The sequence below is a fragment of the Stegostoma tigrinum genome, chromosome 10 (assembly GCF_030684315.1).
Source record: "Stegostoma tigrinum isolate sSteTig4 chromosome 10, sSteTig4.hap1, whole genome shotgun sequence".
NCBI classification, from domain to species: Eukaryota; Metazoa; Chordata; class Chondrichthyes; order Orectolobiformes; family Stegostomatidae; genus Stegostoma; species Stegostoma tigrinum.
The window spans coordinates 25,568,124-25,588,812 of NC_081363.1; the positions used below are offsets into that span (position 1 = coordinate 25,568,124).

Genomic DNA, 20,689 nt, shown 5'->3' on the forward strand with positions numbered 1-20,689 from the left:
TGTGTGGAATTAATTGCAAATCAAATGTTGGGTATGTATTGAGATAAATAAGATTGAGTAGAATAGTATTAATTAATTAATAAACTGAAGATATCATGTAATCATTAATTAACTAATTTACTGAGAACAACAGCAGTTTGTAGGAAACGACTGGGAGGAGATAATATAAGGACTGACAGCTCCTCTATTGATTGAAAAATGTAATCGAAAAATAATGAATGTCACAAGACTATTTTGTCATATATGACAAAGCTTATACAAGCTTCACAGATCATATTTACAATGCAGACGCCATTCATAGAAATGTTGACCATCAGACCAAAGGTCAGTTTACTGATTAATGCATAACAGATCTGTTTACAATTTCTGCAGTATAAATTAGCATTAAACTCCAAGGACCATGTAGAAGAGAGAAGAAAGTCACAGTAAGTACAGCTTGCTTCACTTTGGGTAAAAGGACCTTAAGCTATGATCAGACATCAAGTAAGAAACTACTTAATAAACAGTTATCTCTAAGAAGCTAAGTTGACAATATTTGAACCTCTTTAGAATTCATTATGCTTGCTTGGCATAAAAAGCATCCTCAGTAAGGTTGTACAGATCCTAAGTGTGAAGTAGATAAAAACAACTTGCTCTTTGAACAATCTCAAAGCACTGTAAAACAAGTCTGTTCTTTCCTTTACAGGTTAAATATGAGGAAGCTAATTCCTGTAGCTTTGTTACTCACTGTGCTGTACAGTGGAAGAGCCATTACTAATGGAAAAATGACTGCAGTGAAGGCTACAACTCAACAAGCGCATTCAGCTTCAAGAACTAAAAACAATCTGTCTGCACTCAAACTTTCAGCTGCAAATACAGATTTTGCCTTGCGTCTCTACAGACAGATTGCCTCTCAGCCAAGCTCAACTTCCAAGAATATTTTCTTCTCTCCTATAAGCATCTCCTCCAGCCTGGCCATGTTATCACTGGGTGCAAAACATAACACTCGGGATCAGCTACTACGTGTTCTTGGGTACTCCAATATGTCAAAGAACGATGCAGCCGAGGTGCATGCAACATTCAGATACCTCCTGCAGGAGTTAACCGGTGAAAATAGTGAGCTGCAAATGATGATGGGGAGCTCTCTCCACATCCAGCAAGGATTAAGTCTCCAAAAGAAATTCCTCGATGATACAAGGCAATTTTATAAGGCAGAGGCACTCAGTGCTGATTTCAGATTATTAGACAAAGCAAAAAGAAAGATCAACACTTATGTGAGAAAGCAAACAAATGGCAAAATCCAAGAATTCATTAAAATGCTTAATCGAAACACTGTAATGGTACTTATCAATTATGTCTTGTTCAAAGGTAAGAGTGTTTTCATGCTATATCAAATTTACACATTTGTAAATAGATGTGTGGCTTTCACATTTCAGGAAGGAACATCTCTTAATTTTTTTCAACTTAACTTTGCTGAATGAAAATATACTCGAGTTCTACCCATTAAGACTACTAGTGCAGTGAATTAATCAATGAAGTTGTATTGACGAAGAATTAATCTTTGGACTAGTTAAACTAGTCAAATCTGAGGAAATTTTTTTTTCCATCCAAGCTATCTTTAGTGCAACAACTCATGGTTAATAAATTAACTTGAATGAGTTAATGACTGACAGGTTTGGTATTTTCAATCAATTATAATCATAAAATGGTGGGGATATGGGGACAGGTGGCCTTGGTGTGACCTAGAATTTTTTTAAAAATTGTTCTTAAATTAAAATCTGCTCTCAACAGTTGATGTGTTTACGATAGACCACTTGTTTAGAAAAAAAAACACGATTCCAAACAAGGACATAAGATTGGAAATTTATATTTTTGCTCTAGCCAATTCTAAAGGAGCCCAAATCGAATGAGGAAGTAGGTGGGTGGGATAAACAGGAGGACCAGGCAGTTTGAGTGAAAGACCACAAACCAAGCATCTGGGGAGGGGAATGGTTGAAAGTTGAGCTTTCTGTGGATAAAAAGAGAATGCTACTCACCTTCAAGGTGAGTTCATAAAGACCAATGGAAACAAAATGTCTACTTTAGAAAGAAAATTAGCCTAGGCTTTGAAAGTTGGTAAAGTTTCTGAATAAAAATATTATTGTCAAAGAGTAAAACTTTATTTTGGTACCTCTAAGTGCCAAAGTGGCACAAAGTTATTATTCAGTTGAATATAACATGAAGGGCCAGATTTTACAGCACCAATTCTCCCCTCAACCCCCCCACCGCCACTCCCACACTCCCACACTGCCAACATATTTCGAGATGGAGGTTATGGGTAGAAGGAGGGGTTTATATTCCAGTGAATGACCGCTTGACAGCCTCATTTTATCTCTGTCACTATTTTCTCCAGGTGGGGGCAGTCCATGTGAGTTGGGTGGTCCGGACAAGACATTGGGAAACTCCATTTTGAGTCTTCTCTGTCTATTCAAGACATGCCTCTCATCTCCAGCCTTTCCCCATGATCATACCCCCATTCCCTAAATCCTCAAAAGTAGCCACTCACTGGAGTCTATCAGCATGATCCCACAGTTTCCCTAGACCTACCTTAAGTCCAGATTCCATAACTTTCTCTTCTTTGGAAACCACCAGCCAAATTCCCAGCAGTAGCCACTGCCTGTACCTGGCATTGTTGGAACTATAGAGCTGGCAGCCAATCAGATTGGCCAGCTACTCTCCAAGGTAGGAAGTCCTTCCCAGATGCATGGCTCTATTCTCATCCTGATCCAATTAACACTGCCTAATATAGACTAGTAGCTTCCAAATAACTTGGCTTCAGGGAATATAGCACCCCATAAAATCCACACTGGCATTGTGAAGGGGGTTGCTTTAAGTGTCTATCTATTTGGTCACCTAACAATCCCATAGTGGGCTATTTCATAGATTTATACCCAAACAGATTTCATGAAAGATTTCCTTCCAGCAGATTGATAAAGGCCAAAGGGGCACATATGAAGGGATCAACATATCCAAATTTTATAAAACTGTTAGATCCTAGGTTACACTTAAGTACAATTAATTATTGGCTTACAAAAGCAAATTCTGATTTTTGATGGGTGCAGCTTCATCTGGTGGCAAAATTAGTGTCAATACCTCAGAAGAATATCCAAAACCAAGAATTTATCAACAACAACCTCTTTTAAAATATTATATTCTTTTAATTACCTTTTTATTTCACATTTTATTAACAGATATGTTATATGAGAACTTCATTCCGAGCATCTTTATATTCAAGTAGTTCTCCAGGTGAAATTCTAGTGTTTGGACGTTATTGCCCATAACTTTCAACGTGAATTAACTTAGTTTTTTGGAAGATGAATTTCTACAGCACATATCTGTCTGTCATTCAGCACTGTAGCTTCATTTAAAAAGTTGGAGAATGAAGTTTTTGGAAAGTAAAACACTTGTTCACTTAAAAATACTGGTCAAAATTTGGAAAGTTCTGAATGCTGGGAAATGAAACATTTTTAATGTTGAATATTGAGAGCTAGAAAGAGTAACATGTTGCTAGAACACTTTTTTATGTTGCACTCTTGAGGACACATGCAAGGATACTAAATTTCAAATGATGATAATTTATGCTACAGGAGTGAATAGTGCCAATTGACATGGCAACACTAATTACCATAGACATTACCATAGAGAACAGAGAAATATGCTTACATTCAAGCTCCTTGATAATTCAAATGAGATTAAAGTCTTGATCATGTTCCTTTTGTAACAGAAGGGGTCCATATCTAAGAATTTATATCACTTCCAACAAATGTGAATGCTCCAAGTTCTGAGCTTGATCAATTATCTTAAATTAATAGCCAGTTTATCCATTGGCATTATTGATCAGATGTTGCCTAATTGTCGAATCAACTCTAACAGTAGGTTTATGTGTGGATCTATCTGAGTACAGTTTGTACCCTTCCTATTACAAATAACCAAAAGAACATTTTGTTTGATTTGTCTGCTAATTGTTGGAAAATAAGGTTTCTGAAGTTGGCATCATGTCAGATCAGTTGGTTTAGCTAGTAAAGGGTTGGTTTAGCTCAGTGGGCTGGACAGTTAGTTTGCAATGCTGAGTAGTACTAGCAGTGTGGGTTCAATTCCCACACTAGTTGAGGTTGCCATGAAAGATTCTTGATGGTGACTTGATGGTTAGCACTGCTGCCTCACAGCACTAGGGACCTGCGTTCAATTTCACTCTTGGGTGACTGTCTTTGTAGAATTTGCACGTTCTTTCTGTGTCTGTGTGGGTTTCCTCCAGGCTCTCTGATTTTCCTCCCACAATCCAAAGATGTGCAGGCTCGGTGGATTGGCCTGCTAAATTGCCCATAGTATCAGAGATAATGGGAACTGCAGATGCTGGAGAATTCCAAGATAATAAAATGTGAGGCTGGATGAACACAGCAGGCCAAGCAGCATCTCAGGAGCACAAAAGCTGACGTTTCGGGCCTCGACCCTTCATCAGAGAGGGGGATGGGGAGAGGGAACTGGAATAAATAGGGAGAGAGGGGGAGGCGGACCGAAATGGAGAGTAAAGAAGATAGGTGGAGAGAGTGTAGTTGGGGAGGTAGGGAGGGCATAGGTCAGTCCAGGGAAGACGGACAGGTCAAGGAGGTGGGATGAGGTTAGTAGGTAGCTGGGGGTGCGGCTTGGGGTGGGAGGAAGGGATGGGTGAGAGGAAGAACCGGTTAGGGAGGCAGAGACAGGTTGGACTGGTTTTGGGATGCAGTGGGTGGGGGGGAAGAGCTGGGCTGGTTGTGTGGTGCAGTGGGGGGAGGGGACAAACTGGGCTGGTTTAGGGATGCAGTAGGGGAAGGGGAGATTTTGAAACTGGTGAAGTCCACATTGATTACCTACTAACCTCATCCCACCTCCTTGACCTGTCCGTCTTCCCTGGACTGACCTATCCCCTCCCTACCTCCCCACCTACACCCTCTCCACCTATCTTCTTTACTCTCCATCTTCGGTCCGCCTCCCCCTCTCTCCCTATTTATTCCAGTTCCCTCTCCCCATCCCCCTCTTTGATGAAGGGTCTAGGCCCGAAACGTCAGCTTTTGTGCTCCTGAGATGCTGCTTGGCCTGCTGTGTTCATCCAGCCTCACATTTTATTATCTTATTAAATTGCCCATAGTGTTCAGTGGTGTGTAGATTAGGTGGGCTTTGGGGGAATGAGTCTGGGAGGGATGCTCTGAGGGTTGGTGTGGACTTATTGGGCCAAAGGGCCTGTTTGCACACTGTAGGGATTCTATGATGATCAGAAATACATACATGACATTGTTCAGTTTTCTTGTTGGTGAAATGTATTTTTGGACAGGTGGCAGCACCATTTTAGTGGAAAATCATACTCCTATAGCAACTGCATATAAAGGTGAGAAATGGTTTGCTTATCTAATAGTTCAGATTTCGGGGACATTTTTCCTTTCCAGGGTAATTTCAGGTAGACCAACACTTTTCAAGTCTGGAAGTCTTTGGCCCATGAATTTGCAAAATGCACTGTAATTAATGATCTGATCAAGGCAGCTAATATCCTGTAGGATAGGTTTGATGCACTCTGTTTTGGTATCAGGCTCATAAGATGATCAGAAAGCTAGGACCCAATGTATAAGTGAAAGTAAGTAACAGAAAAGCACATTGGCCACCATCAGGTTGCTTCATCTCAAAAGTGAATTTACAGCAGGATGGAGCATATTGGAGTGTGAAAGGAAGGCTGCAATATCAAAAATTATGAAACATAATTGCATCATCTAAATATCAGAAATATGCTTGGGATAAGACTTTAGCACTTCTTCAATCAAAAATATGTTTCACATTGGAACTGACAAAAATATCAAATAAAAACCAAAAGAACTGCAGCTGCTGTAAATCAGGAACAAAAACAAAAGTTGCTGGAGAAGCTCAGCAGGTCTGGCAGCATCTGAGAAGGAGAAAACAGAGTTGACGTTTTGGGTCTAAGACCCTTCCTCAGAACTGATGGTGGCTGGGAAAACGTCAGTTTATATGCAGAAAATAGGGAGGTGAGTGGAGTAGGGAGTAAACGATAGGATAGAGTCCAAAGAGAGAGAAAGGCAGTTGGACAGACAAAGGAGTTGCTAACGATCAGGCTGGGAGCGTAAGTAGTTGTTAATGGGGGCTGTTAGTGACCAACAACGGGGGGCGGGTGTGTAATGGCAGGCTATGTGGTAACAAGGCCTGGTGTATGGAGTGGGGGGCTGGGATATGGGAGAGATTAGGCACGAAAATTATTGAACGCAATGCTGAGTCCAGAGGGCTGTAGGGTCCCTAAGTGATAAATTAGGTGTTGTTCCTCCAGCTTGCGCTGGGCTTCACTGGAACACTGTAGCAAGCCAGAGACAGAGATGTTGGCCAGCGAGCAGGGTGGTGCATTGAAGTGACAGGCAACAGGTAGTTTGGGGTCTTTTTAGCGAACAGAACATTTCTGGTTGAGCAGCAGCTCGAGCGGGAGCTTGGAGCAGGAGCCTGTCGGGAAGCTGGTGAGTCACTGTTTTTGAATCTATAAAAAGGTTACCTCGTGAATAGGTGGAGGTACGCTGAGCAGGAGCCGACACGGGACTGGTGAGTGAGTGATGTAATATATTTGTGTGGTTGCATTACCCGAAACACTACCCGGGTAGCGTCTCCCATCCATCCTCCTCCTCTAACCAAAAAAAAGGTTCTGTGTGCCTGATTGGTAAGGTAACAAGATAATTTTTTTTTAACAATCTTGGGAATTTAGAATAATGGGAACGGAGGTCAGGGCAGTTGAATGTTCCTCCTGCAGAATGTGGGAGGTAAGGGTCACCACTAGTGTCCCTGCTGACTACATCTGCGGGAAGTGCACCAAACTCCAGCTCCTTGAAAACCACATTAGAGAACTGGAGCTGGAGCTGGATGAACTTCGGATCATTTGGAAGGCAGAGGGGGTTATTGAGAGGAGTTACCGGGAGGTAGTCACTCCGCAGGTACAAGAAAAAGGCAGATGGGTTACGGTCAGGGGACGGAAAGGGAACCGGCAGGCAGTGCAGGGATCCCCTGTGGCCATTCCCCTCAACAATTAGTATACCCTTTTGGATACTGTTGCAGGGGGACGACTTACCGGGGAAAGCAGTGGGGCACAGGTCTCTGGCACAGCGTCTGTCCCTGCTGCTCAGAAGGGAAGGGGGAAGAGGAGCAGAGCATTAGTCATTGGGGACTCCATAGTTAGGGGGGCAGATAGGAGGTTCTGTGGGGACGAGAGAGACTCACGGTTGGTGTGTTGCCTCCCAGGTGCCAGGGTGCGTGACGTCTCTGATCGTGTTTTTGGGATCCTTAAGGGGGAGGGTGAGCAGCCCCAAGTTGTGGTCCACATTGGCACCAACGACATAGGTAGGAAGAGAGATGGGGATTTAAGGCAGAAATTCAGGGAGCGAGGTGGAAGCTGAGAGCTAGGACGAACAGAGTTGTTGTCTCTGGTTTGTTGCCCATGCCACATGCTAGTGAGGCGAGGAATAGAGAGAGAGAGGAGTTGAACACATGGCTACAGGGATGGTACAGGAGGGAGGGTTTTGGATTCTTGGATAATTGGCGCTCTTTCTGTGGTCGGTGGGACCTCTACAAGCAGGGTGGTCTTCACCTGAACCAGAGGGGTACCGATATCCTGGGGGAGAAATTTGCTAAGGCTATTCGGGTGGGTTTAAACTAATTCAGCAGGGGGGTGGGAACCAAAATTGTAGTTCCAGTAGAGAAAAGGTTGAGAGTAGGGTGGTCCGAAATACAGTTTCAGGGAAGCAAGATGGCACCATCAAGCAAGAAGTTGGTTTGAAGTGTGTCTACTTCAATGCCAGGAGCATCCGGAATAAGGTGGGTGAACTTGCAGCATGGGTTGGTACCTGGGATTTCGATGTTGTGGCCATTTCGGAGACATGGATAGAGCAGGGACAGGAATGGTTGTTGCAGGTTCCGGGATTTAGATGTTTCAGCGAGAACAGAGAAGATGGTAAAAGGGGCGGAGGTGTGGCACTGTTGGTCAAGGACAGTATTACAGTTGCAGAAAGGATGTTTAGGGACTCATCAACTGAGGTAGTATGGGCTGAGGTTAGAAACAGGAAAGGAGAGGTCACCCTGTTCGGAGTTTTCTATAGGCCTCCGAATAGTTCCAGAGATGTAGAGGAAAGGATAGCAAAGATGATTCTCGATAGGAGTGAGAGAGACAGGGTAGTTGTCATGGGGGACTTCAACTTTCCAAATATTGACTGGGAACACTATAGTTCGAGTACTATAGATGGGTCAGTTTTTGTCCAGTGTGTGCAGGAGAGCTTCCTGACACAGCATGTGGATAGGCCAAACAGGGGCGAAGTCACATTAGCTTTGGTACTGGGTAATGAGCCCGGCCAGGTGTTAGTTTTGGAAGTAGGTGAGCACTTTGGTGATAGCGATCACAATTCTGTTACGTTTAATTTAGTGATGGAAAGGGATAGGTGTATACCACTGGGCAAGAGTTATAGCTGGGGGAAAGGCAATTACAATGAGATTAGGCAAGATTTAGGGAGAATAGGATGGGGAAGGAAACTGCAGGGGATGGGCACATTAGAAATGTGGAGCTTATTCAAGGAAAAGCTCCTGTGTGTTCTAGATAAGTATGTACCTTGTCAGGCAGGGAGGAAGCTGTAGAGCGCGGGAGCCATGGTTTACGAAGGAGCTGGAATCTCTGGTCAAGAGGAAGAAGAAGGCTTATGTCAGGATGAGATGTAAAGGCTTAGTTAGGGTGCTTGAGGGCTACGAGGTAGCCAGGAAAGACCTAAAGAGAGAGCTCAGAAGAGCCAGGAGGAGACATGAGAAGTTGTTGGTGGATAGGATCAGGGTAAACCCTAAGGCTTTCTATAGGTATTTAAGGAATAAAAGAATGACGCAAGTAAGATTAGGCCCAATCAAGGATAGTAGTGGTAAGTTGTGTGTGGAGTCCAAGGAGATAGGGGAAGCATTAAATGAATATTTTTCAACAGTATTCACTCTAGAAAACGACAATATTGTTGAGGAGAGTACTGAGATACAGGCTACTAGACTAGGTGGGATTGAGGTTCACAAGGAAGAGGTATTAGAAATCCTACAGAGAGTGAAGATAGATAAGTCTCCTGGGCCAGATGGGATTTATCCTCGGATCCTCTGGGAAGCCAGTGAGGAGATTGCCAAGCCTTTGGTATTGATATTTAACTCATCATTGTCTACAGGAATAGTGCCAGACGACTGGAGGATAGCAAATGTCGTTCTCCTGTTCAAGAAGGGGAGTAGAGACAACCCTGGTAATTATAGACCAGTGAGCCTTACCTCAGTTGTTGGTAAAGTGTTGGACAAGGTTATAAGCGATAGGATTTATAATCATCTAGAAAAGAATAAATTGATTAGGGATAGTCAGCACGATTTTGTGAAGGGAAGGTCGTGCCTCACAAACCTTATTGAGTTCTTTGAGAAGGTGACCAAACAGGTAGATGAGAGTAAACCGGTTGATATGGTGTATATGGGTTTCAGCAAGGCGTTCAATAAGGTTTCTCACAGTAGGCTATTGTACAAAATGCGGAGGAATGGAATTGTGGGAGATATAGCAGTTTGGATCGGAAATTGGCTTGTTGAAAGAAGACAGAGGGTGGTCGTTGATGGGAAATGTTCATCCTAGAGACCAGTTACTAGCGGTGTACTGCAAGGGTCAGTGTTGGGTCCACTGCTGTTTGTCATTTTTATAAATGACCTGGATGAGGGCGTAGAAGGATGGGTTAGTAAATTTGCTGACGACACTAAGGGCGCTGGAGTTGTGGACAGTGACAAAGGATGCTGTAGGTTGCAGAGAGACATAGATAAGTTGCAGAGCAGGGCTGAGAGGTGGCAAATGGAGTTTAATGCAGACAAGTGTGAGGTGATGCACTTTGGTAGGAGTAACCAGAAGGCAAAGTACTGGGCTAATGGTAAGATTCTTAGCAGTGTAGATGAGCAGAGAGATCTCGGTGTCCACGTACACAGATCCTTGAAAGTTGCCACCCAGGTTGACAGGGCTGTTAAGAAGGCATACAGTGTTTCAGCTTTTATTAATAGAGGGATCGAGTTCCGGAACCAAGAGGTTATGCTGCAGCTGTACAAAACTCTGGTGCGGCCGCACTTGGAGTATTGCGGACCATTCTGGTCACCGCATTATAAGAAGGATATGGAAGCTTTGGAAAGTGTGCAGAGGAGATTTACTAGGATGTTGCCTGGTCTGGAGGGAAGGTCTTACGAGGAAAGGCTGAGGGACTTGAGGCTGTTTTCATTAGAGAGAAGAAGGTTGAGAGGTGACTTAATTGAAACATATAAAATAATCAGAGGGTTAGATAGGGTGGATAGGGAGAGCCTTTTTCCTAGGATGGTGACGGCAAGCACGAGGGGGCATAGCTTTAAATTGAGGGGTGAAAGATATAGGATAGATGTCAAAGATAGTTTCTTTTCACAGAGAGTAGTAAGGGAATGGAACGCTTTGCCTGCAACGGTAGTAGATTCGCCAACTTTAGGTACATTTAAGTCGTCATTGGATAAGCATATGGACGTACATGGAATAGTGTAGGTTAGATGGGCTTCAGATCGGTATGACAGGTCGGCACAAGATCGAGGGCCGAAGGGCCGGTACTGTGCTGTAATGTTCTGTGTTCTATAGATGTTCTGTGAAGCGGTCACCAAGCCTAAATTTCACTTCCCCAATGTAGAGGAGACCACTTTGTGAGCAGCGAACGTGGACTAGATTCTTGGAAGTGTAGGTCAAGTGTTGCTTCACCTGGAAGGTATGTTTGGGCCCTTGGATACTGGGGAGGGTGGAGGTAAATGGGCAGGTGTTGCACCTTCGCCGGTTACAGGGGAAGGTGCCATAGGGCTTTGGGGAGTTGTTGGGAGTGAAGGAAGTGTGGACCTGGGTGTCCCAGAGGGAATGGTCCCTGCTGAAGTCAGACAAGGGAGAGGAGGGTGGTGGCATCTTGCTGGAGGTGGCGGAAATGGTGCCTGATGATCTTCTGGATGTGGATGCTGGTGGGATGGTCGGTGAAGATAAAGGGGACCCTATCACTGTTGTGTAAGGGAAGAGAAGGGGTGAGGGCGGAAGTGCGGGAGATGGGTTGCATCTGATTGAGGGCCCTGGTGACAACGGAGCTGGGGAATCCTCGGTTGAGGAAGAAGGTGGACATTTCGGAGGCTCCCTTGGCCTCATCTGAACATATGCGACAGAGACGGAGCACCTAAGAGAATGGGATGAAGTCTTTACAGGAAATGGGGTGTGAGGATGTATCAGTCAGGCTAGACCTAGAGGGGATTTCAAAACACCATCAATTTGGCATCCATCATTGTTACTGAACTTGACTGTGTAAATTAAGAGAAAACAGATTCCGAAGTTGCTGTTTATCTCCATTTCCATAACAAAATAGTTCTGGTACAAAAGTAATTGGCCTCCTGCAGAAATAGGTTCCTACATGAGCTCATAAATTGACGACAGACGTAGACAAAGCAATGGTATCGATAGGTAAGGTGCATTTAGTCTCAATGAAAGTGAAGGAATCTTTCTCTGTATATATGGGAAACTCAAGAAGAACTGACTGTGATAATTCATTTAACTTTTAAACAAATTCATGGAGTGTAGAACCGTTAATTGATAAAATAAGGTGCAGTTGAACATCACTTTTCCCTGGTTCACTTTCCAACTTGCCTCTCCAGTTTTGTTCTCTGAACTGCCCTGGAGAAGGTGCTGTTAGGAAGGGATTTCGAAAATTTGTACCTAGCAACAGTGAACAAACAGCGATATAGTTCTGTGGAGCTGAATTTACAAATGGTGATATTCACATGTGCCTGCTGCCTTTGCTGTTTGAGATGTAGAGATCATATTTTTGAAGGTGCTATTAAAGGAGGCTTGATGAATTGCTGCAGTGCAACTTATAATTAAGCCCTAACGTCTTTGTGGCAGTGGTGGAGAGATTGAGTGTTTGAGGCTGTGGATGGCGGATCAGTCAAGTGGATTGCTTTGTCCTGGATGTTGTCAAGATTTTGAATGTTATTGAAGCTGCACTCATCCAGACATGTGAGGAATATCCCATCAAACTTTTGACTTGAGTCTCATAGGTGATGGACAGGCTTTGGTTATGCAAGAGTTGAATTACTTGGTGCAGATTTCTCAATCTCAGACCTGTTCTTATATCCGCAGTAGTTATATACCTGGTCCAGTTAAGTTTCGGATCAATGGTAACTCACAGGATATGCATAGTAGGAGATTCAGCTACAGCAATGTTGTTGATTGTCAAAGGGTTAGTTTCTCTCTTGTTAAAGATGGTAATTTCCTATTATCATTTCAAGCAATCTGAAGCCAGAGATAGGACAGCAAAGTACGTCTCATTCTGTCTCGAAAGGACCCTACCTCCATCCCTCCAGCATCAATATGAAGTTTTCATTTTGCTCACAAGTCATTTAGTGGCCCTTCTGAGTACAATCACAGTGTTAATACCTTTTAATGATTAAACTTGGAACATTTTGTGCTAAACGCTTATATCCATTAATAGGGTTGCCACTGGCCATATTAATTTCATCTCCAGCCAACAGTAAAGCAAGTCTTTCATCTCACTAGCTCTTGCTGGATTCAAGCCTAGATTCCATTAGTAAACGAATATTGCAATCCATTGCATCAGCTGTTTGATTATTTATCTCCTCCTGTAGATTGTGCGATTATATTTGTTTCTCTTAATAAATATTGATGACCGGACTAAAAAGATTTCAAGGGGGGAATAATTGAGAAACTGTTCACAACACTGCCGAAACAGAAACTCAGCCAATATCCAAGATCTTTATTAAAAATATGTCTTCATGCTTGCCCATTGAAATGCTGGCAGACGAACTTCATACTACTAGTTTCTCAGATTTCTTCAATAAGCATTACATAAACTTAAAATATAAAAATCCTGACAAATTATAAAGCACAGAAATAAACAACTACCATTTAATTTGAGGAGTGGATCCACTCCATTCAGAAGAAAAAAGGCATGATAATTGCTGCTCTTTTGACCCTAGTTGCTGGTGCATTCTTTATTCCAAAGGACATGACTTTAAATTGATGTAGCCCATTCGGGTTACAAAAACAGAAACATCTTTCGCTGACTCCAACAAAGATACTTGTCAGTAACTGCAAAGTAAGTCCAATTTTGTTGTGGCAGGAATCGACTAATTGTGCTGTTTATGTAGATGACTTAGTTATCTTTAGTCATTCATGACCCCAGCAGAATGACATTAAGTGCATCTCACTTTAACTTCGACGAGGAGGTGCCAATGTTGGAGTGGGATGGACAAAGTCAGAAGTCACATGATACCAGATTATAGTATAACAGATTTTTTGAAAACACAAGTTTTCAGAGTGCTGACTTTACCTGGCGAAGGAGCAGCACGCTGAAAGCTTGTGATTTCAAATAAACCTGTGGGCAAAAACCTAGTGACTTGTGACTTCTGACTTTCCCCTTTAATAAAGCAGAGGTCGACCCACCCTCTGATAACAAAACTGAAACACCCAGAGAGGCTCGCCTCACCCTAAAATCCGTTAAAATAAGTGTGAGAAGTGGTATAATCTGCCTCTCACCCCATTCTGTTATAAAAGAATGATTAAATGAAATAAGCTCCTGAAACCCAATCTATAATCAACAAGTAACAATTTATTTATCTAACCCTAACAGTGAACAAATTAACTGAACTAGTAACAAACCAAACAAATCACCTCCAACTTCTATATATTCCCAAATAAAACAAAATTCTAATGCTATACTGTTCCAATAAATACAAATCCCACCAATATAAACCAAAATAAAGAAAAATTAGAACTTAGTCTCTTGAAATTTCAGCCGGGTCACATCTTCCAGAATGTTCTGTTTCTTCTCTGTTGATCTTCTGTTAGGAACACCTTCTCCATTGAATTCTTCTGTCAGGAATATTAACTAAGAGTGCTGCGGTACCTTTATTGATGATGCTTCTCTAAGAGAACTGATCTCTTAGCAGATGTCAGTTGCTCTCTGCTGATTTTGCATCTGTTCTCATATTTTACACCCTTGACGACATATCAATTTCTTATAATAGGATTGATCCTAAGTTGTCAAAGCCATCAGATTTGAATTTAATCAGTTTTTAGTACATAGGTGCCTGGTTCAAATTTGATTGGCTAAAGCAAAATTTGTTGTCTTGATAACGAAACAAAATTGTGGTTGGCTTGCTCACCATCAAGCCTTTTGATACAAATGTTACAATTCAGGTGCTCTGCGCACCTGCAAACCTATAAGCTGACCATAGATATTTTTTCTTTAATCTCCAAGACTAGAAAAAGCCCATAATCTTTTAAAGGGACCACACACTACTTTCCCTCCTATCATTTTATAAACATCATTATTTAACAAATACCAAATTCTGACATCCTGCCTTCCAAACCACTATAATTCTACACAACTTCGCAACACCTCCGCCCTTAAGAAAAAAGATCATTATGAAAAGAAGATTTTTTTAAAACCTTAATGCCATTATTATTAGATCTATATCTCATTAATCTGGAATTACACATTTCATACTAATTCTACATATATGCAACATTGAACATTACTGTTTCTATCCTATATAAACATTTTTCTTTTAAAGCCGTGATAAATCATCCGCAATAACATTTTCATGACTTGTCATGCTTATAATCTGTAAATTAAATGCTTGTAACATAAGACTCCACTGAAGCTTGTCCATAAATCTTTCCATGAAATGTCAAAGGATTGTGCTTGATACACAACCGTCTCTGATGCTTTGTTTACAACGTAAATATTAAAATGTTGTAAGGTCAGTACCAAACTCAATAACTCTTTTTAAATGATTGGGTTTTCTTCCTGGCAGACATTGAGTCTTTTTTTTTAAAGAAACAATTTTGCCTATCAATTCCACAGTCATCTTCCTGTAACAATACAACTCCAACCCTTACATTGCTAGTGTCAATTGTGACTTTGAAGGGTTTCAAGAAACTTAGCATGGATAAAACCGGTGTGGTTGTTAACACTGCTTTTAAATTTACAAATGCCCCCTGGCATTGTTCTGTCCACTGAAATGTCATGTTCTTTTTTAACAAATCCATCAGCGATGCCACCACAAAGTTTGGTACAAATTTCCTGTAGAATCTGCTTGATCCCAAAAATCATAGCACTTCTTTCTTCAAGGATGGTGTTAGAAATTCCTTGATGGCCTTTGTCTTCCCGTTCCTCGGTGTCTTCCTTCCGTGTCCGATGTTCTGCTCTAGGATGTCGCTTCCACATTCACAAATTCTGTTTTTGCCAAATTTACGACCAACTTTGCCTTCCATAGTCTATCAAAGAGCTTTGCCAAATGCTTCATTTGATCTTTCCACGAATGACTAAAGATAACTAAGTCATCTATATAAACGGCACAATTAGTCGATTCCTGCCACAACAAAATTGGACTTACTTTGCAGTTACTGACAAGTATCTTTGTTGGAGACAGCGAAAAATGTTTCTGTTTTTGTAACCCAAATGGGCTACATCAATTTAAAGTCATGTCCTTTGGAATAAACAATGCACCAGCTACTAGTCATCTATATAAATGGCACAATTAGTCGATTCCGGCCACAACTCTGTTCATAAGTCTTTGAAAAGTGGCTGGTGCATTCTTTATTCCAAAGGACATGACTTTAAATTGATGTAGCCCATTTGGGTTACAAAAACAGAAACGTCTTTCGCTGTCTCCAACAATGATACTTGTCAGTAACTGCAAAGTAAGTCCAATTTTGTGATATAACTGGCTTGCCTATTTTTTCCACACAGTTCTCCAGCCTTGGAATTGGGTATGAGTCAGGTTTAGTCAGGGTATTGACCTTCCAATAATCTACGCAGAATCATTGAGTGCCATCAGGCTTCTGAATCAACCCAATCAACTCTATTATGTCTTCTTGGAGTATTATTTCCACTTCCTTCTGTACATGCACCGCTTTGACAGGATTAAGCCTGTAGGGGTATTGGAACAGCATTCCCTACATCAACCTCATGTACTACGATATTAGTCCTCCCCATTCTATTTCTACACATGTCTTCATAGCACTGTAACAAGTCTTTCAGTTCAGTTCTCTGTTTACCACCTTAACCCAGTCTTCAAGGACTTCCTCATGATTCAAGTTATTCTGAGGCACATCAAAATCCAAATCATCGAGATTTGATTCCTCACTCTGAGTTTCAATAACTAATACTTCCTTTATTCATTCACGGGATGAGAGCGTCACTGGCTAGGCAGCATCTATTATCCAATCCTAATTACCCAGAGGGCAGTTGAGAGCCATTCACATTGCTGTGGGTCTGGAGTCATATGTAGGCCAGATTGGGTAAGGATGGCAGTTTCCTTCCTTAAAGGACATTAGTGAACCAAATGGGTTTTTCCCAACAATAAACAATCAACAATGGGTTCATGGTCACCGTTAGATTCTTAATTCCAGATATTTTATTGAATTCAAATTCCACCATCTGCCATGGTGGGATTCGAACCTGGATCCCCCAGAACACCATCTGGGTCTCTGGATTAATAGTCCAATGACAATGCCACCAGGCTATCGCCTCCCAAGATTCTCCAGTTCCCTTTCACTACCACAGTAGGGTGTCAGCATGTTCACACGACATATCCAACCATTTTCTTTTCCTATCTGGCATCTTTGCCAGATAATTCACCCTACTTAACTTTTTCTCCATCTGATTGGGACCACTAAACGTTGCTTTGAGGAGATCTCCTACCACTGGCAACTGCACCAATACTTTATCCTCAAGGGCAAATGTATGGATTTTACATCTGTTATTTGTTTCTTGCTTCATTATGTGCTATGCCACTTTCAAATGTTGTCCAGCTAACTCACCTATTCTGTTTAATCCTTTTGTCACCTCAGATACATAATACAACTGTGAGATCTTTGACTTCGGACCTATCAACTCCTCCTTAATTAATTTTAGAGGACCTCTTACTTCATGTCTGAATATCAATTTAGATGAAGTAAACTGAGTCGATTCATTTGGAGCATCTCTAATAGAAAATAATATAAATGGGAAGCCTTTATCCCCATCATTTGGGTAATTCTGGCAATGAGTCCTCAGCATTGTCTTTAGGGTCTGATGCTAGCTTTCCAATGTTCCCTGGGATTCCGAATGGTACGCACTAGATTTAAATTGTTTGATGCCTAAATTATCCATGACCTCCTTAAATAATTTGGCAGTAAATTTGGACCCTTGATCTGACTGAATCTCCCTGGATAGTCCATAGTAAGTAAAGAAAGCAAGCAACTCCTCCACAACCCTTTTTGCCTTGGCATTCTATAATGGAATTGCCTCCAGGAACCTGGTAGGCACATCCATTATGATAAGCAAATACCAGTTCCCACCTTTGGTTTGAAAGAGGAGACCTACACAATGAATAATAAACTGCGTGAAACGTTCTTTAAAAAGTAGAAATTGGTATCGAAGGTGCTAGTTTTATTGCTGCATGTGGTCTTCTTACCCTCTGACACATATGACAGTGATGACAAAATTCAACCACATCTTTATGTAATCCAGGCCAATAGAAATACTTCTGTATCTTAGCCTGAGTCGTCCTCACTCCTAGATGACCTCCTCCAGTTAATTCATGTGCTAACCGCAATACTTCCTGTCTCCATTCCACCAGCAAAACAATGTGGTGAAATTCTGCCCATTTCTCATCTGCTCTAACCTGCCAAGGTCTCCAGCTCCACCTTAAGATTTTATGCTTAAAGGTAATAACATTCTGGAATACATTCTGATTCCTTTTCCCAGTAGGAATTATGATACAAATCCTTTAGTGTTTCATCTTTTTGTTGTAGACCCATTAATCTTTCAGAACTATGCACCTCTGCCGATCCTGTACCTGCTGAGGATCTTCCTTTACAATTTCATCAAAGTATCAGCCAACTGGACCTCAACTCCTTCATCCTTCTCTTTGGTTTTCCCTTCTTGTTTTAGCTGATGGCTGTGGGATCTTGTCACCACACAGTCCAGAAAAATTCCAGGCTATTTTCCTTCTAACTCCTCAGTTCCCTGGTTTTCTTTCAGCTTCTCTGCTCAATGGGCATCACTCTCACCATTGATCTGTCTATATTGTTTTCAAGAACAAACTGTATTCCTGGAATATCTATTCTTTCAATCACTCCCACTAGCACTTCCCCAGTCTTGATTGGACTTTCTAGTCTCATCTTACACAGGAGAACATTGATTTTCTCTCCATTTATTCTACAGATTATCGCTCTGAGGCATTTCCAAATATTCTCATCTCTTACTATTAGAGGCTGACCAGCTCCAGTATCATTCAATATTTTAATTTCTTTTCTCTAATTTCACCTGCGCTTCCCACAATCTAGTCTACTGCATTCGCTGCTCACAAAGTGGTCTCCTCTACGTTAGGGAAATGAGGCATAGACTGGATGACTGCTTCACAGAACATCTACATTCTGCTCACAACAAAGACCCTGAGCCACCTATTAGAGATAATAGGAACTGCAGATGCTGGAGAGCTCGAGATAACGCAGCGTGGAGCTGAATAAACTCAACAGGCCAAGCAGCATCTTAGTAGCAGGAAAGCTGGCTTTTCGGGCCTAGACCGTTCTACAGAAATGGGGGAGGGGAAAGGTGTTCTGAAATAACTAGGGAGAGAGGGGGAGGCCTGATCTATCTCCTCCCTACCTCGCCACCTACACCCACCTCTACTACCTCCCCACCTACACTCACCTCTACTGGCTCCATCCTTGCCTCTTTAACTTGTCTGTCCCCTCTCCACCTACCTTAAATTTAGACTGAGATGCCTTAGTAGACAGCTAAGTGGAGAAGAGACAGACAAATTAAAGTGTAGTGGGAGAGCGATCCCCTGAGGTTTGTCCAGAGGGAGGAGGGTAACTTCTTCAGGCTAGGCATCCTTGTCTGTCTCCTCTCCACCTATATTCTCCTCTGTCCATCTTCAATCCATCTTCCCCCTCACTCCCTATTTATTCCATAACCCTCTTCCCCTCCTCCATTTCTGATGAAGGGTCTAGGCTCGAAACATCAGCTTTCCTGCTTCTAAGATGCTGTTTGGCCTGCTGTGTTCAACCACCTCTGCATCTTGTTATCTCTGAGCTACCTATTGCCTGCCACTTTAACGCACCAGTCTGTTCCCTGGCCAATGTCTCTGTCTCTGACTTGCTGCAGTGTTCCAGCAAAGCTCAAGGCCAGCTGTAAGAACAGAAATAGTAAGAATTGCCAATGCTAGAGTCAGAGTTAGCACAGTGTGGAACTGGAGGAACACAGCAGGCCAGGCAGCATCAGAAGAGCAGGAAAGCTGGCATTTCGGGTCAGGACCCTTCTTCATTTCTGAAGAAGCATCAGCTTTCCTGCTTCTCTGATGCTGCCTGGCCTGCTGTGTTCCTCCAACTCCACACTGAAAGAGCATCACCTCATTTTCCATTTAGGGACCTTGCAGCCCTCTGGACTCAATATTGAGTTCAATAGTTTTAGGGTCTAAACTCTCCCATGTCCCAATCTCCCCACCCCACACACCAGGTCTTGTTAGCACATAGCCTGCCATTACATACCACCTGTTGTTAGTCACTAACAGTCCCAATTAACGACTATTCACCCTCCCAGCCTGATTGTTATCAACTCCTTTGTCTGTCTTTGTCTGTCCAACTCTCTCTCTTTAGACTCTATTCTGTCATTTACTTCATAGCCCTCCCCTTTCTTTATTCTGCCTATAAACTTACATTTTCCCAGCCATCATCAGTTCTGTGGAAGGATCACCAGATCTAAAACGTTAACTCTGTTTTTTCCTTCATAGATGCTGCCAGGCCTGCTGAGCTTTTCCTGCAACTTTGTTTTTGTTCTTGACTTACATCATCCGTAGTTCTTTTGGCTTTTAATTTCTTTGTCTTCGCATCCCCCCACCCCCTGTTCTACCAGAGTGAACCTTACCTGCAGAGGTGAAATCTATGAAGCGATTGGGCACTATTTTACTATTCAGCCCATGATTAAGCTGTGGACCCTCCTGCAGCTCCTTGACTTTCTTGGGATTTACTTCACTACCTCAATAATCCCACTGGTTTAACCTGTTTTCCACATCCTTTTGCCCAGTGCCTCTCTTAAACTACCAGCACTGAGACTTTGTGTGTCCCAACCCATTGCAGTGAAATCACCTGAGGTCTTTCATATCTTTTCCAGCCTCTTGGGTTTCTTTTTTCACATGTGGCAAACTGTTCCCAGTATAATTGACTTTTTGTTTTGCATTGAAGGATCTCCATCTTTCTCAATATCTATCCCTCACAGAATAGCACTGCTGTCTGAAGCTAGATTTGATCAATGCACTAATGCATATTTGTTTACCATCTCTGCAGCTCTTCTCACTGTTTTAGTTTTCTGTTCCTCAACATGAGTTTTTAAAACTCCTCTAGCAGAACATCTCTCAGATCCTCAAATGTCATTTCTATCTTTAATGCTCTTACCCATCGATCAAAGTTGCTGTTTTTAATTCTTTCAAACTCAACATAAGTCTGACCTGGTTCCTTTCTTATATTTCTGATCCATTATCTCTATGTTTCTGGTACCAATTCATAGGCTCTCAAAATAGCCTGTTATGGTTCCTCATAGTATCCTGACACCTCCTCTCACAGCGC

The 20,689-nt window shown here is 42.1% G+C and overlaps 1 protein-coding gene across 2 annotated transcripts in view; it reads left to right on the forward strand.

Moving 5' to 3' along the window:
* The first annotated feature begins 342 nt into the window (after positions 1 to 342).
* LOC125455521 (alpha-1-antitrypsin-like protein GS55-MS) overlaps positions 343 to 20,689 on the forward strand; it is a 49,662-nt gene continuing 29,315 nt past the window's right edge. The window contains exons 1-2 of one of the 2 annotated variants that reach the window (XM_059649051.1): positions 343 to 425; positions 686 to 1,347. In XM_059649051.1, the coding sequence (XP_059505034.1) occupies positions 693 to 1,347 (655 nt within the window). In that variant the 5' untranslated portion in view covers positions 343 to 425; positions 686 to 692. Of the gene's footprint in view, positions 426 to 464; positions 484 to 685; positions 1,348 to 20,689 lie in introns of those variants that run through there. The other variant, XM_059649052.1, reaches the window with a different exon arrangement.